Source organism: Micromesistius poutassou, assembly GCF_964030765.1.
Source record: "Micromesistius poutassou genome assembly, chromosome: 8".
In the NCBI taxonomy this organism is placed as follows: Eukaryota; Metazoa; Chordata; class Actinopteri; order Gadiformes; family Gadidae; genus Micromesistius; species Micromesistius poutassou.
Window position 1 is genome coordinate 9,637,176 of NC_140278.1, and position 16,301 is coordinate 9,653,476.

Sequence of the window (16,301 nt, forward strand, 5' to 3'; positions counted from 1 at the left end):
AGAACTGGTTGTGCACTTTTTGGTTCTAGTCGCTGCGATAAGTGCTGCTTTGAAGACCATAGTCACACAAACCTAAAGTTATCTTAGCCATTATATTATGACTTTAGTGCATGAGAGTTGTTTGTGTGTGCGTGTGAGTGTGTGTGTGTGTGTGTGTGCGCATGTGTACCTGTGACAATGTATGTGCGAGTGTGTTGGAGAGTATGTTGTGCCAGAGTGTGAGCGCGTGTGTGTGTGTGTGGTTAGTGTATCCGTCGATGTGTACGGCTGCTGTGGCCTTGCTCCACCCACCTCTCCTCCGCCCCCCCTCGTGTCTCAGAGTCTGTGCCGTCTTTCCTTTCTGTCGCTTTTCTTTGCCATGCTTCAAACACCCCGTGTCACGCCCAACACAGGACTGTCGAGAACACTCATGAGGAAATATCCAGGCAGGCTGATGACTTTAGAAGGGCCTTCTCAAGGGCTTTCTCTGCCGTCTTTTAAGTGGTGCTTTTACTCTAGTATTCTACTTTCTGTTTAAAGGATTTTGTTGACTTCATCAGATCCCATAAAATGAACTGTTTCATCATTTAAATTAATGAACTCCCCCTTAAGCTCATGAAAGTGCATTTCATTAAGAGCTAAACATCCATCCGTACAAGACCGTACCAGTGATGATGGTGGAATGAGTCACAGTGGCCAGCCTTAAACCTAAAAGAAAGCTAATGGTGCAATGGCGAGTAAAATGTCCCGTTACATACATTTCCCGTTACATTTGTGCTAGTGCACTCCCAGTCGATAAAATCAGGTTTTGACGGACAAAGTTTATTGTTGATCGATCAGCTTGTTGCCAGTGGCGATTTGAAGCATGAGGAAAGGAAAATAACAGGAAGGAAGTCTTGCGTTAACTCTTAAACTTTTGAAAGACAGCCCACCGTGCCACAGCGGCGGTGCCTGCGAGAGTTTTATGGTTAACGCAGGTGCATTTTTTTATCTTCTTGAATGTTACTGGCAATATGATCACAAAAACCAAAAAAGCGGCAACTGTCATCTAAGTTGGTTCAGAATATGCACCTATTTTTTTATGTATTCCATAACAATCAGCAAATTTTGGGTAAGTTTATATCACATCCCGCCCCCCCTACCCCCTACCCCCTCTCTGCTCCCTTTTCTTTCCTGTTATGTATAGACAGATGCATGCCAGGGTCTAATTGCATGTGGTCACAATAGAGCACTAGAAATACAAAGGTCAATACCACACACTAACAGTTGTTAGCTTACTGTGCAAATCTAAAGTTGTGTGTGTTTGTTCACATTATACTACATAATATCTATGTATGCTTGTGTGTGTGTCGCCGCATTGTGTGATGAAGCGTATGAGGTTCGGTGAATGACAAAGACTGCCAGAGAATGGAGGCTGGGTTTCGAATGGAGACTGAATGCTGGGCTAATTGAAAAGTGCCAAAGTGGAAGACAACAGAGTTTGCTTAATGTCAACAGAGTCTTAACGTGGCTGCCACCGTATACAGAACAAACCAAAAAAAGTATGAAACAAAAAGTTGCATAATTCTGTTTAGACATCTGCTGTTATCACCACTTGCCACAGTCTGATGATGGCAGTGCGTCTTGCAATCACAGTGTCTTCTAATGGCTTCGGCCCAGCTGCTTATTTGCTCGGAAGCAGGTGACGAAAGAGCAGAACAATATTCTCTGTCATACATTCTCTGGAAGTACATGGGTTATATTCTTACTCTGTTACACTTTTAGGTTGTGAATAAACTTGATTGAATCTACTGCATCTAATTAATTTTCTTTAGGATGGCCAAGTAGCAGAGGCAGCAATACGTGGGAATGATCATAGCAGTCCTGCAGAACGTTCCTTAGTTCATCTAATTAAGATATTGACATCCAGAACTCACTTCCTCTACTCTGAATTACAATATCTCCCTCTTCAAAGTCTGTCTCACATCAAAGTGTTCCGATAAGCACTTTACCGCCAAAGTGTCGATGGTGCTATAACGGCAGGCTCATATGAAAGGCACATTCCCAAACTCACAATGGCCCTTTAACAGAACATTTATATTCAGTTTTTGCTCGGTTTGAACACAGTCCACCCACTTAGCTTGATTAATCCTTGAGGGCTTTTGGAAGCCCGCTGATGAAAATCCTCTGGTACACCTCGAGTGCGTCTCCGAGGTATTGATTGTCAATAAGCGTGTGAATGGGAGGAAAGCACAAGCGTTTGTGGAAGATATTTGATTGCACAGGAGGAAAACAGGGACACACAAAGTGCTCATCCTGCTTCAGTAAGATGGGAAGAAATCCCGATCCCATTCCATGTCTGTGGAGCCACGTCTGTGGGTCTACCTTCGGTGACATTGGCCTCATTGGGATATAATCACGTGCACCCAGTGACCTTACCTCCATTTTTAAATGAGAGATAACAGGCTGCCACTGTTCTTCCCCTGCTGGTGAGTGTTCCCTGCCTGGGGTGCCTCTGCTTATCTCCGTGCCGTAACCTTGCCCAAAGTTTTCCCTCAACGTGGCTGCAGATGACCCGAGATTCTGTAAGGGCGGCGTAATTGGATCACAGAATGACAGCACGCCGGCGGACAGTGTTAAACTGAGTGACGGGTTAAGCCATGTTGTTCCCCTACGAGCGGGAATGTTTTCAGCTATTGCTGTTTCCTTTTTGCATCCATTATCCCCCCTCTCAACCCGCACCGGCCGACAAACACCGGCCAACAACGCCAGTGTTGCAGGTGCATACTCTTCCTCTCTCCCGTGCCTTCGCCTCCCCCCCGCCCCAACCCCCCGCATCCTTAGTCGTTTCACTTGCCCTCCGTGTTCTTGGGTAGAGGTGTAATTGGCTTTCCGGGACTGCACATGATTGTGGGAAACGTGCTCTCAGACCTCGGAACATGGAACGGCAGTCACATGCGACCCGGCAAGGTTGCAGTGCACATGTAGCAATTTAGCATTGTAAATTGACAACCCGGGCAAGTCCGGAGTAAAGCGAATTAATGGAGGGATTGATTTAAGGAATCAAAAAAACCCTCAATACAGAAAGGGAGGAGAGGTTATGGGTAGGGACCTATAGAGGTCCTTGAGCTACATTCGATAAAATCCATTTGAGTGCTAGCAAGGGGACGGGGTGGCATTGCAACAAATTTAAAGCACCAAGCCACTTATAATATTAAAGTCCATTGGTCATTGTCAAGGTGCAGTTTTGATGCTATCATCCTGTCAATACCGCAATTCATCTTCATGCGGCAGAATAGGCTACAGTTGTCAACACAGCGATGCTGGGATCACACCTCAGAGGACGACGGCTCCATCGCCTCTACACCTGGTCGCGTGATATGCTAATCAGTAGTGTCTCGTGCTATAAATTCGCCCTCGCAAATATGTACTTGACGCTACGAATTTGCAAGTGAATTTGTCAAACCCTTGAATCGACTTCAAGTAAAGATTGGGCTCGCGACTCCCACTTGGCCGGGCACCAACCAAATCAGGTCAGGATGCTTAATTGTAGACCAATCAACCTTTACTAATGCAGTGTCACTTATATTTAACATGAATAAATGAGAAATGGCTTTGCTTAAGAAGTGTTTGGAAGGCAAGAGGGAGAACAGGCGTGGGCTTGATGGGAACTGAGTGCTTCGCCTGCTGAATATTAATGCTCCTCCTAGATTATAAGGATTATTAGTTCTTTTCTCAACTGACAATGGAGTTATTTTCAGACCCCGACGATTAAATTATGGAAGGGAATTGCCTTTGATATGAGCACGCCCACATGATGAGTGTCTATAACCGTACAGTAAAAAAGTGACACCGTGGTGGTGTTTTCGCCAAATTTATGGATGGATTGCAAAAAAGTTGAGAAACAACAAGAGAGGAGGAGACTGACTGATTAAACTAAAGGATTTCGAAATAATCCAACTAACACCTCATGACACCTACAAAGACCTTTGGGAAACCTGCATGGTTCTGATGCTTATGTAGTTCATCTCTGGTATGCCTCACTGTAGATTCAAATGTGGACATAGTGGACTAACCTTTCTGCTCTTTTCCCTGTCTACCCAGGTAGGACACCTACCCTCCGTCTCTTATACTGTCTTCCTCTCCTGTTGTGATGCCACTACAGTAAACGTCTGTGTGTGTTCTCTGTCAACTGTCACAGGTTTAGTCCCTACGAGTGGTATAATCCCCACCCTTGCAACCCCGACTCGGATGTAGTGGAAAACAATTTCACCCTGCTAAATAGTTTCTGGTTCGGAGTTGGAGCTCTCATGCAGCAAGGTAGACGCCTCTGCCTGTCCCCCCCTTTTTTATAGCACATGTCCCACTCTTTGCTGGGGGTGAACCTTGCTCTTCAACAGGCCCATGACCATGCATGGGGGCCTCTGTGCATGTAGCTAGATGCTTCCTTGAAGAGGGTCCGGCAGACAAAAAAAATGCGGACCCCATGTGCCTTGGGGATTTGAGGCAACATGCATTTTAGTGAATGAGGAATAGTGGTTTGATGAATGAGGAACAGTGGTTTAGACTAGGAACTCCTGCATGCTGCCAATTCCTTCCTCCCTCCCTTCTGTCTTTCCGTCCTTCCTTCCTTCCTTCAGCCTAACCTTTATTTTCTTCCTTTTACTTTTCCTTCCTTGAGTCCTATCAATCCTACCTTCCTTGCAATTTCACTCCTTCGGCTTCTCCTCCTTGCACTCCTCCTCTTTTCTTCCTTCCTCCCTCCTTCCGTCCTACATCTTTCCATCCCCTTGATCCCTGAACTCCCAATCTATGTCCACAGATCCTGCACAGGTAAGTCTATGTGCACCAGAATAAACCACTAAGGGCTAAACATTTGTTTACAAGAACGATGCAAGACCGTTCCAATGCTAATTCAACATTGCACTAGCTGCTAGCAGGCCTCTGCCGAGATCAGTTTGCTGCCAGGCCGATGCCATATCTTCTCAACGGGTTGGTGTGGTAAGGCAGGGATGTTTAAAGGCAAAGCCCCAAATCAAGACACCATGCTAGATTTAATTCCCCTCTTTTGCTAGTCATGGGATTTTTTATATATTTTATTTTTTTTAATATTAGTAGCCCACCCTATTTATATTTCATTTTAGGGAATTGGATAGTTTAAATGTTAGGCTGTGGAGAGCATGGTGTCTGTGGACTGTGCCTGCCACGCATCCAGTCTGAGAAACGGGCTAAACATACAAACATTCACCCCAGCAAATCATGTTGTTGAAAGTGCATAGAAGGGATTAATGATCCAATAATGTAAGCTTTGGGTGGCTGATTGCATGCTCTTAGATATTTACCCCTGCATGCTATATTATGATACCATATTTTGAGTAATTTTTATTTTAATGTTGTTAACACTTTTTAACATCTAATCAAAAGATTTTAACTTTTACTTAAACATACTTAATTTATTTTAATTTAGACTTTCTGCAATGAGGATCGGTGTTTTAACAGAATTATACCAGATGCAGAGTTAAGCCTTGAAAGTCTTGAAAGAACCAGTTCTAGTGGATGAGAAGGACTGCAACCGTTGAGAAGATGTGGCGGAGTGCGACGAGGCTGATGTCTGGGTAGAGAGGATAGAGAGGCACACGGTGCACACGTTAGCGTCTCCAGCTTCGACCAAGCTGGTCTACAGTGCAGAGAGGCTCCCCTTGCCACCAGCGGCCTGCCCCGCCCCCAGAAAACTGTGGGATGTGCTGTTTTGGTCATGACGTTACCTTGGGTACATGACAGTCAGCCCCAACCAGCTTCTGTTTCGGGGATCCAACTGGTCTCTGTGAGACAGTTGGCTCTCCCACCCATCCTTTATGTCGAGGGTTTCTGAGGTGTCACCAGGGGTAAGCTGGTATAAGCTGGTGAAGAGGTCCACTCTCAGGCGAGCCCTCCGGTTGGTGGATGGTCACCGCTGTCTAATGCAGAATACACCTGTATCCGGATGAATGCACTGTTCTGTTGTCTGTGTTTGATGTGTGGACAGATGGGTAGCTAGTTGCCATTCTTGGATAATGAGGGGCAATTATCAGAAACAGTGAAGGGTTCTGTTTGAAGGGTGCAACTGGTTATTGGAGGCTTGGTCTATAGGAGGAAGTTGCTTCTTATCCTATTATCAACACCTATATCCTCTTCCTGACTTCAATAGTGCTACCTCCCTCTCTCTTGCTTACTGTCTTTCTCTCCTCACCCTCCGAGACAGCTCAATCAGAGGTTAGAAAAAAAGTAAGATTCTAGCACAGTAAGAGCGCATATTGAGTCTCAAACAAAGAGAGAAGATCTCAGAGTTCTTAACCCCCCCCCCCCCCCCTCCCTATCATTCTGACACATTTATCAGCTTTTGCCTCTGAGTGAAAATGTGTAAAATCCCAGCTTTCAATTGCTTAAGCTGCTTGACTGGGAGTAGTCCTGACATGACCCACACGCCTCGCTTCTTACACTTACGGCCAAATCACGAAGCCATTCACAGTGCATGGTGCAAGTAGAGGGACAGCCATCCTGCACAGTGTAATGGATAGATCACTGGACAATTATTCCATCCAATCAGTTGTATGTTTTAAAAAACACATCATGAGGATGATAGCAAAACAATGATTTGTATTCATTGTGTTTTGATTAACGAGATAGGCAATGCAGCCAGAAAAGGCTACCCACTCTGTCCAAGTGTGTGTGTGTGTGTGTGTGTGTGTGTGTGTGTGTGTGTGTGTGTGAGCAAATGTTCATGATTGTATGTGCACACATCCACTTACACTTAAAGGAACATTTTGAGAGTTGTCATCGGTTTTGGTCCAAGGAACTAATGCAGGCAAAAAAAATGGAAATCGGTCAAGTATTAAGCCAGATGGCTGCAGCAGGCTGCAATGCAATCCTTTGGGGCAAAAGCGCCCGTCAATGTACATCTTCTAAAAGTGCCTGCGTTTGTAAACTGAGAATACAACTTTTTCTTTATGTTTTGCCTGATCCCAGTCATTTTGTAATTGTCACCAACCGAGTCTCGCTCAAGGGAAATTCTCACTCTGAAATCTCGTTGCATGAAATGTCCCTATTGTCATTCAAATCTCAACTCTCCTTCACCCAAGTATTTGACATAAAACTAAACTACACTTTCTGTGGTCTGACACAACAAACTCTCCTCTCTCCAGCTCAAACATTTCCACTGTTCTCTTCCTTCCTTCCTTCCTCAATAACACAACTCTCGCCCGACTTCTCCTTGAGCTAGACTTGGTGGCACATAATAACAAACAGACCAAATCAAGCAAAAGGTAAAGAAAAAAGTTGTATTTCTCTGTAGGGATAATTTCTATAATTCATGTAAGAATATAATATCAGTGTGTCAGTGGCAAATACAAGTGCTTTTATAGGACGGACACTGTCGGCCACTATTGCCGCAAAGGATTCATTCGCGGTCCGTTTTTCCGGGTACAACTGCAGTGTTGTCGCTCGACACTGGACCAATTAAACGCTCATTAGGACAAAAGTGTTTGGAAAATAGGGTTGAAAAATCCCAATGTTTCCCTTTAAGTAATACAAGTGTATTTGTGCATGAGTGAGAGAGAGTTTGAATGTAAAGCACACCATGTGTGTGCATGAGTGTGTGCCTAAACGTGTGTGTGTTAGTGTGTGTGTGTGTGTGTGTTTGTGTGTGTGTGTGTGACCCAGGCAACGGATGCAGAGACCTGGTGGAGCGCCCCGGGTCTCTCGTGTTCCTCCTTCGTCAACATGGCAATGTGGGAAGCGTGCAGCTCACCCACACCACCCCTCCTCCCCCCTCCCCCTCCCCCTCTCTGTTCCTCTTGTTCAGGCTCAGAGCTCATGCCGAAAGCCCTGTCCACCAGAATAGTAGGAGGTATCTGGTGGTTCTTCACCCTCATCATCATCTCCTCCTACACGGCCAACCTGGCGGCCTTCCTCACCGTGGAGCGCATGGAGTCGCCGATCGACTCGGCCGACGACCTGGCCAAGCAGACCAAGATAGAGTATGGCCTGGTGGAGGACGGCTCCACCATGTCCTTCTTCAAGGTGCGTCACGCCGCTCCCACTTCACTCCAACAGGTTTCTCTCTGGTGTTATTTTTCGCTTTCGGTACGGGAAAATCAAGCATGTTCTCACACTTTCCATAACGGGCATTAATGAAGAAGTAAGACTTCTCGTGGATTGTGCACGGCGAGGATTCCAATGCTAGCATCACATCACCCCACCTCTCGCTTGTAGAGCTGATGGAGGCTACGTCTCTGGGTGAAAGGAGAATAAAAAGTCCTAAAGTCCTAGTTATTAGTAATACTAGTTGCTGTATTACTAGTAATTGTGGTACTGGTAACTAGTAATACTGTAAAGTAGGTTATATCAATTGGGATAATATTATTAGAAGTATCTCGTGCTAGTAGATTCTGTGCTTGAAGGAAAAAATAAATGTTGTCTGTCTATCTGTCAGTATAAGACAGATAGACAGACAAACAAATCTCTTATTTTGTACATGCTTCTTTGCAATATATTTCATTAGTAACACATTTAACCGATGCAATCACTTTAATGTTATTCTGTTGTCTTACTCATACAAATGTGTTTATAATCGTGACTATATTACTATATGATGCATGCAGTGGCGGTTTTAGGTACGGGCGATACGGGCAGCCGCCCGGGGCAGCATTACAGGGGGGGGGGCGGCACGAGCACACGAAAAAAAAAAGATCCCCGCATTTTCTATTATCGATCATATCGTATGATCGATAATGCGTGCGGCGCACGGAGGGGGTCTCGCCCGGGGCGCAATTCAATGTAGAACCGCTACTGGATGCATGACAATATGATACATGAAATAGCCACTATATTATTACTTCTACTTGGAGCTCCTTGTAACCATCTACAGTAATTAAGTGTGTGTAGCAACCAATAACGTAATAATGGCCAATAACGTAATAACTGCCAATAACGTAATAATTTCAATGTAATAAAGCCAATAATGTAATAACTTGCCAATAATGTAATAAAGTTGTTGAGCCAATAATGTAATTATGTTTTTAATTTAATTTAATGTAATTACAGCTTTGCTGAATTAGATAATTACAGCTAATACAGCTCCTTAATGCTGAACACTGACCTTTCGACATGCTGCAATGCACTTTATAATTGAAGCACTTTATGAAGCACTTTTTACTTATGTGTTGAATGTTGTTGCGATGTGTGTGTTGCTTGATTGTGTATTGAGTGTGTTTTTGCTGATTATGCAGTGTGTGTTGTGTGCTTGTGTTTGTTTTTGTCTCTTTTTTAGCTACTGTGCTGTGCCCCCTTAAATTGCCCCTTGGGGATGAATTATTGGCTGGTTATTACGTTATTGGCCTTGCATTAAAAAAAATCCTTTGAAAATGTAATAACTGAGCCAATAATGTAATAACTGAGCTATCACTTTATTTTATTTTCATCAAAGTTCTGCATTGCAGTTTTCAGTATGGTATTGCAATTCACTGCTTGAACGCTAGGGGCTGCAGGAATGAGACGTTAGCTGACCAATGACATCCCCGACAGCATATGCATTAGACAAACATTCAGGTTATGATTTTTGGTGAATAAAGCAGTATGATATGATAATATTGAATGGGGGCCTGCAGCCATATTTATGTATTATTACATTATCAGCTCAGTTATTACATTTTCAGCTGAATCTGCAAGCAATCTAATGTCGGGCTAATCAGGCTGGCCCCAAAGCTGTTTTGGCCGATTCCACAATCCGAGTAAAAGTCAAGCCTTGTTTATGATACTGCGTAAAGTGCTATCCGTTGCCACGGAGAGCCCTCTCCATCACCCTGTCGGAGACCCTCTCCATAGCCCGACGTGTGCCTCTAAAAAATGCTAAAATCTGTCGAGGCTACTCAGAACGCTGTCATTGGTCAGCTAACGTCTCATTCCCGCAGCCCCTAGCGTTCCAGCGGTGAATTGCAATACCTTAGTAAAAACTGCAACGAAAGGCTCACGACTCTGTCGAAGCGTCTGCGTGGTCACCGAGTTGGATCCACGGAGTACTATAACGGAACCCTAAGAGTTACATATGAATCCAAATTGACTCCTTTAAGGCATCCTGTGGAGGGGGGTATCAGGGTGGAGGGGTATCTGTAAGGTCAGATATTTAAGCATGCAAGATGCAATATTAAGGCTAAGTGAGACAGTTTCTCCAGAAATTGAAAATAAAATAAAGTGATACCTCAATTATTACATTGTCTACATTGTTATATTGTCTCAGTTATAATATTTTCGAAGGATTTTTTTTAATACAAGGCCAATAATCACCGTAATAATCAGCCAATAACGTAATAAGTTATTACATTATTGGCATTATATGACTTTATTGGCTCAACAACTTTATCACATTATTGGCAAGTTATTATGTTATTGGCTTCATTAATGTAACATTTCAATTATTACATTATTGGCAGTTATTACATTGTTGGCCGTTATTACGTTATTGGTTGCTACATGCCTCCAAAATTAGAAAAAAAATATTGCAACCATTAGATGAAGCCTGACATGAAACAACTTCATTAAAAAAATCTATGCTTAAAATCGCACTCATCGGGCATTATTATTTTATTGTTTTTGGAATCAGTTGCCGGGCGGATCATCCGATATAGATGAGGCGTTGACCTTGTCATGTGAATGTGCCTGCAGGCATGATACAGTACCGTGAGAGAGTAGCATGCACACACATACACACACAATCACACACACACACACACACACACACACACACACACACACTGAAGCTGTGCGCGCTCCAGACGTCCAGCATAATGTCTTCATTGTATCATCATACAGCAGGCCCACTGTCTATCAGGGATCATTTATTAAACCAGTTGTGTCGATGCTTTCTATTATTCATGCACAAGCCATTGGAAATGCAGTCATGAAGACTGGTGTGTAGAATGGATGGTGAACATGGCAAAATGTTCACAAGCCGCTATAATAGACCTGGCAGCCTTGAAGTGTCGTACTCATTCAAATTCCGCTCGCTACTGCAGTACGTTTCTAGACTGGGTAGCCCCACCCATTCTGCCGGCGATTTGAGTTTGCCCTGCAGAAGGGTCTGGAGAAAAGCAATACATTTCTTTCTAGTTTCAATACGTTTTTGCGGGACCCAATCACCAAGCTGGCTTTTCCCCCTGGCGCGCTATTGGCTGGTTTAACACAATGACGACAGGGAAGCATCGGCAAGCAGCCAATTGTGTACAGAGTCAATTTAACTCTGCCCGTTGATCATGCCTCTTGTGCTGAAGAAAATGACAGCAGCTTCCCCAGACCAACGTGCAATCTACGATTGAGCTTGGTCTGGCAATAGCCAGGCTAGTACGTTTCACAAACACACGCAGACAAACACACAAACACACACGTGTCACGCACGTATACAGACACACACAGGGTTTTTTGTAATAAAGTTGTAGGTGTGTAAGTGTGTGTTTGAGTCTTTGAATAGGTTTGAATGTGTGACTTTCATGGTTTGTTGTGTGGGTGTATAGTCTGTTTCTTGTATGTGTGTGTGTGTGTGTGTGTGTGTGTGTGTGTGTGTGTAACTAATATGTATGTTTGTTTGTTGTGGTTGTGCCATTGGGGGGTTCTTTGAAACACATAATTGCATGTTGTTTCTTACACATTGTCCTTGCACATCCTTGCACTCATGTCCACAAACAAACCCACCGCAGTGGGAATTCAAGCATTTCCTCCATCCTTTCACGAGGCAGATGCAGCAGCAATTGTTGTTTTTAAATTCCTTCACCAGCTTCCCTTTGGTATGCTTCTTCAGCAACAACCCTCCAATGATCTAGTTGATATGACCATCAGATCATCTGATGACCTTGCTGTTTACAGATATAAATTCATGACGAGCACTTTATGAAAGAAAGACATTCTTTTGTTTTAACATTTGAATGCGTAGATATTTTCATTCTATGTGACCTTTTTGTATTTTATATTGATAAACAGGGTCAGGGAAAGCATGCGTGATTCCCTTGGCAAAAGCATCTTTTGAAAATAAAGGTCAACATTACGGTATAACATAGGATGTGCTTAGTATAGAAAAACATACTCACTACATATTTCAGCAATGTTAAAGCAATGAATCTTCATTTAATAAGCTAAACGCTGAAGATGCCGGCAAACAATTCTCAATACGTTCGCACGGATCTGCAATTTGAAATAACACCATCATAAAGTGATTAGAAACATCCAATAAAGCATGTTTCATTAACAGACTAATACTCTATGACTAATTTATTCTCTATTTTCGAATGTATTTAATCTAAGCCAAAATAACGTGCTAAATAAGCCACATGTGTGGCTGTTCCTGTGAGTCACTGCCAGCGATAGAGACTCGATTCAGCCTTTTCTGCGTCATGTTTCGTATTCTGTGCAGCAGCATTTCACGGTTGGGGCTCATTACCGTGTGGCGATACCTAATCAACCCAGACCAATGCAAAGGGCAACTGTCCTCCGCTGAATAGAAAGCGTTGCTTCGACGTGCCTTCCCCTGATGTCCCGGCCTGATACTGTTGGCATGATGGATGTGTGTGTTGATCATGGTCACTATTAGTTGCCATCGATTCAGTGCTAACCTTGGATGTGCTATGTGTATTGCAGTGACTTTTTAAGAAGAGTTGTAACAGAGCAAAAGGGGTGTGTGATTGTGGGGGGGGGGAAACTGCCACTTAGGTAATTATTGGCTTAGATTTGTTCTGTTAAAAGTGTGTTCAGTGGTGGTGGTAGCTTATTATGTAAATGTCAGCATGAGACATCTGAATCATTGAAACGCATCTCTCTCTCTCTCTCTCTCTCTCTCTCTCTCTCTCTCTCTCTCTCTCTCTCTCTGTCTCACTCTGTATCAGTGTCTGTGTCTTTCTCCCCCCCTCACTCATTCTGTCTCACTCTCCCTCTCTTTGGTTTCTATGATGTTGACGTTCCCCGCGGACTAACTTTACAATAACACTGAATAATTCAATAAGCACACACAGTGGCTCTCTCTTATTACCTAATAAAATCACGTCTTATTAAGGACTCCGGCGATGCTTGTTTTTCAATGTGTGTGTGTGTGTGTGTGTGTATGTGTGTGTGTGTGTGTGTGTGTGTGTGTGTGTGTGTGTGTGTGTGTGTGTGTGTGTGTGTGTGTGTGTTGTGTTTGTGAGTGTGCTGTGTTTGTGTGTATAGTGTGTGTGCCTCTGTCAATGTGTGTCTGTGTGTCTGTGTGTGCACACTGAGTGTGTGCATCTGTCAATGTGTGCCTCTTCACACGTGTCTATGTGTTCCTGATGTGTGTGTCTGTGTGTGTATAGTGTGTGCGCCTCTGTCAACATGTGCGCGTCCCTGTGTGTGTCTGTGTGTTTTGTCTGTCATCCCGTGTACGTGTGTGATCTTGCAGATTCGCTCATGTCTCCATGGTGCCCAGCGGGAATCTCCCCGGGTTACGGGTGCTGACAGTTTTTTTTGCGTGGGGCTGGAGCTAGCTTGAACTGCAACGCGTCTCCAGAATAATAATAATGAGTGGAATTGGAGAGAGGGAAGGGATGGGGGAGAGAGGGGAGAGAGGAGAGCGCGGTGAGGGAGGGAGGGAGTGGAGGGGAAGGGAGGGAGGGAAGGCAGAGAGGGGAGTGATGAGGGAGGGGAGAGGAGGGGAGAGAGGGGAGTGATGGGGGAGAGAGGAGAGGGAGGGGAGAGGAGGGGAGGGAAGGGAGAGAGGGGATTGATGGGGGAGAGCGGAGAGGGGGGGGGTGGAAGGGATGGAAGGGAGAGAGAGGAGGGATGGGGGGGAGAGGGGAGTGGAGAGGGAGGGGAGGGAGAAAGGAGAGGGAGGAGAGAGGAGGGGAGGGAAGGGAGAGAGGGGAGTGATGGGGGAGAGCAGAGAGGGAGGGGAGAGGAGAGATGGGAGAATGGGAGGGAGAGGAGGGAGGGGATGGCGGAAGGGGAGATAGGCCAGGGAGGGGAGAAAAGGGAGAGAGGGGAGAGGAAGGAGGGAGGAAAAGGAGGGGAGAGCCAGGGCTGCTTATTGGGATGATGAGCTTCATTCTAGGAGGAGTCAGGGGCTAAAAGGCGCAGAGTGAACCAGAGGAGCCCAGAAGAATTACAATTTGAGGTTTTCTTTGTTTCCCTATCATCTCTTTTCCCGTTTCAATAAAATTGTCTCATGATCCAGTTTAATTCTACGACACGTAATTTGACGTCTTCACACAAACCGGGGTGAATGCGGGAGTGAGATTAACACATAAATACAACCATGCGCGGAATTCAAACACAAGAACACCTCCGGAGCGTCTATCTCTCTAGAGAGACTGTATGACACAGAACAGGTGAATCATTGAGGCACTAATCCGAGTCGTATTGGCTTAAGATATACTTTGTACGGGACTCCTTGCTCCGAGACAGCTTGGATATCTAACAGAAGCCTGCCTAACCACTCACATCCCGGGCTGTGGGTTGCGATGAGCAAGATTGACACGGTGTAGTAAAATACCTGCCGAAGAGAATTACATACATGAGACGCCCCTCTCACTCCTGTGGTGCCAGGTGTTTGTTTGTGCTTCACAGCGTCCCCTTATACATATAATCCCATGTTCCATAGCCTCGTTTGACGGAAAACACATTGAGCGGTCCAGCCTCAGATGCACACACTGACACACATTCATTAGCTTTTGTCTCTCTGCAAGTGGGCGTGTGGAACGGCATGCTTGAGCACACGCGCGTTGCTAAATATAAGGGTAAGTATTCTAATCCCAGCCTGGCTTCAAATGCAAGTACATTCGGACCCTCTTTTGCAGAGGAATAGCCAGAACGAATGAGGCCAAGGCCTTTTAGAGACCCTTGCCTGACGCTGGTGTGAATCCCAGGAATCTGAAAGTTAAGGATATTCAACCTGTACTAGCAGATAAGGCAATTCTAAAGTACATTTTGTTCTGTGGGTTAGGATATCATAGTGGTTAGTGTGTCTGATGTCCAGTCCAAAAGGTCTGGGGTTTGATCCAAAATGTCCGCAGTCTGTGGAACTTCATTCCTTCATTCCTTCATGAGCTCAGTGAAATTAACCTTGCTTCAGATACAGGCATTTGCTGAACGCTGTGATGGCAGGTTTATTTTTGTTGGAAAAAATAAGAAATCTTTGGTAGTATTCCCAGCTTCATGGAGGATAATCACAGCCGTCGGTGCAATTAGAGGACAGTTTAGGCGACAGCGTTTAGCTGCTGTGCAGATGCCTTGGCAGTCCTTTTGTTTTTGCCAACAGGGCTTCTGCAGCTCCAGTAAAAGCCCTTCTCCGACAGTATACTTTACAGTAGGCTTGACGGCATGATGTTCCTTTTCCCGTTTTTTTATTTGATTGAAAATTGACACTGAAAAGTTTTTTAAAATTGAAGTTGTGGCGCCAGGCTTTCAACTTTTAACATGAGATTGTAAATAAACGAAGTGTCCTTGCGTTAAGTGTCACTATTAAATATGTGACTGAACAACGTAAATAAATAAATAGGTTGTCTTCCTTCTATTTTTTTTATAGCGGCCTATGTGTCAACACTGTTTTGTCAAAATAAATCCCTACAGAATTCCCCGTGCAAGCGCATGTTTTAAACAAAGAGTAAGTAGTTGTTTGTGTTGACAGAACAGATTTTTTTTCTGCGCAGCACCTCGATTCCTTTGATTACAGCTCTTTGAAAAATATGCTAAACACTCGGGCGAGCGAGGCATCTTGACAACTACTACAACAGAGATTGTATTCGTGGGGAGGTGGCTGTGTGTGTGTGTGTGTGTGTGTGAGACGGTGGGTTTGCATACATAAGGGTGTGCATATATATGCGTCTGTATGTATGTGTGTGTGTGTGTGTGTGTGTGTGTGTGTGTGTGTGTGTGTGTGTGTGTGTGTGGATGTGTACTAGGAACATTTACACACATTCTGTAAGCAGGCGGGGACATGAAGTATAAACCCTCCAGTCCCCAACATACACAAATACCCCCCTAACATGCACACATAAACACACACACATGCACACACACACACACACACACACACACACACGCCCACACGCCAGCACGCACACACTCACGCACACACACACATGTACACAGTATACTGACATGAGATACATGCACACATAGCTGCACACGTTTAATACGTACAGCGTTTTATGATGCTCTTAGTTTGTGCATTGGTGCACAGGCCTTCCATACGTTCCATACAATCTATACGGTCTATAAGGTCTATGTTACAATACCGCACAGATGCTAAACTTCCACATAGACTCCTCTTCCCATGTGGTGCTTATTTTTAAGCAAACAATTAAGACAAT

The 16,301-nt window shown here is 44.5% G+C and overlaps 1 protein-coding gene across 1 annotated transcript in view; it reads left to right on the plus strand.

The window, feature by feature from the left end:
* Nucleotides 1-16,301, plus strand: part of grik2 (glutamate receptor, ionotropic, kainate 2) — a gene marked incomplete at both ends in the record, with an annotated part of 119,677 nt that overhangs the window by 83,447 nt on the left and 19,929 nt on the right. Inside the window, 2 exons of the mRNA XM_084471908.1 lie at nucleotides 4,160-4,278; nucleotides 7,799-8,016. Coding sequence (XP_084328034.1) covers nucleotides 4,160-4,278; nucleotides 7,799-8,016 — 337 coding nt within the window. The remainder of the gene's footprint in view (nucleotides 1-4,159; nucleotides 4,279-7,798; nucleotides 8,017-16,301) is intronic.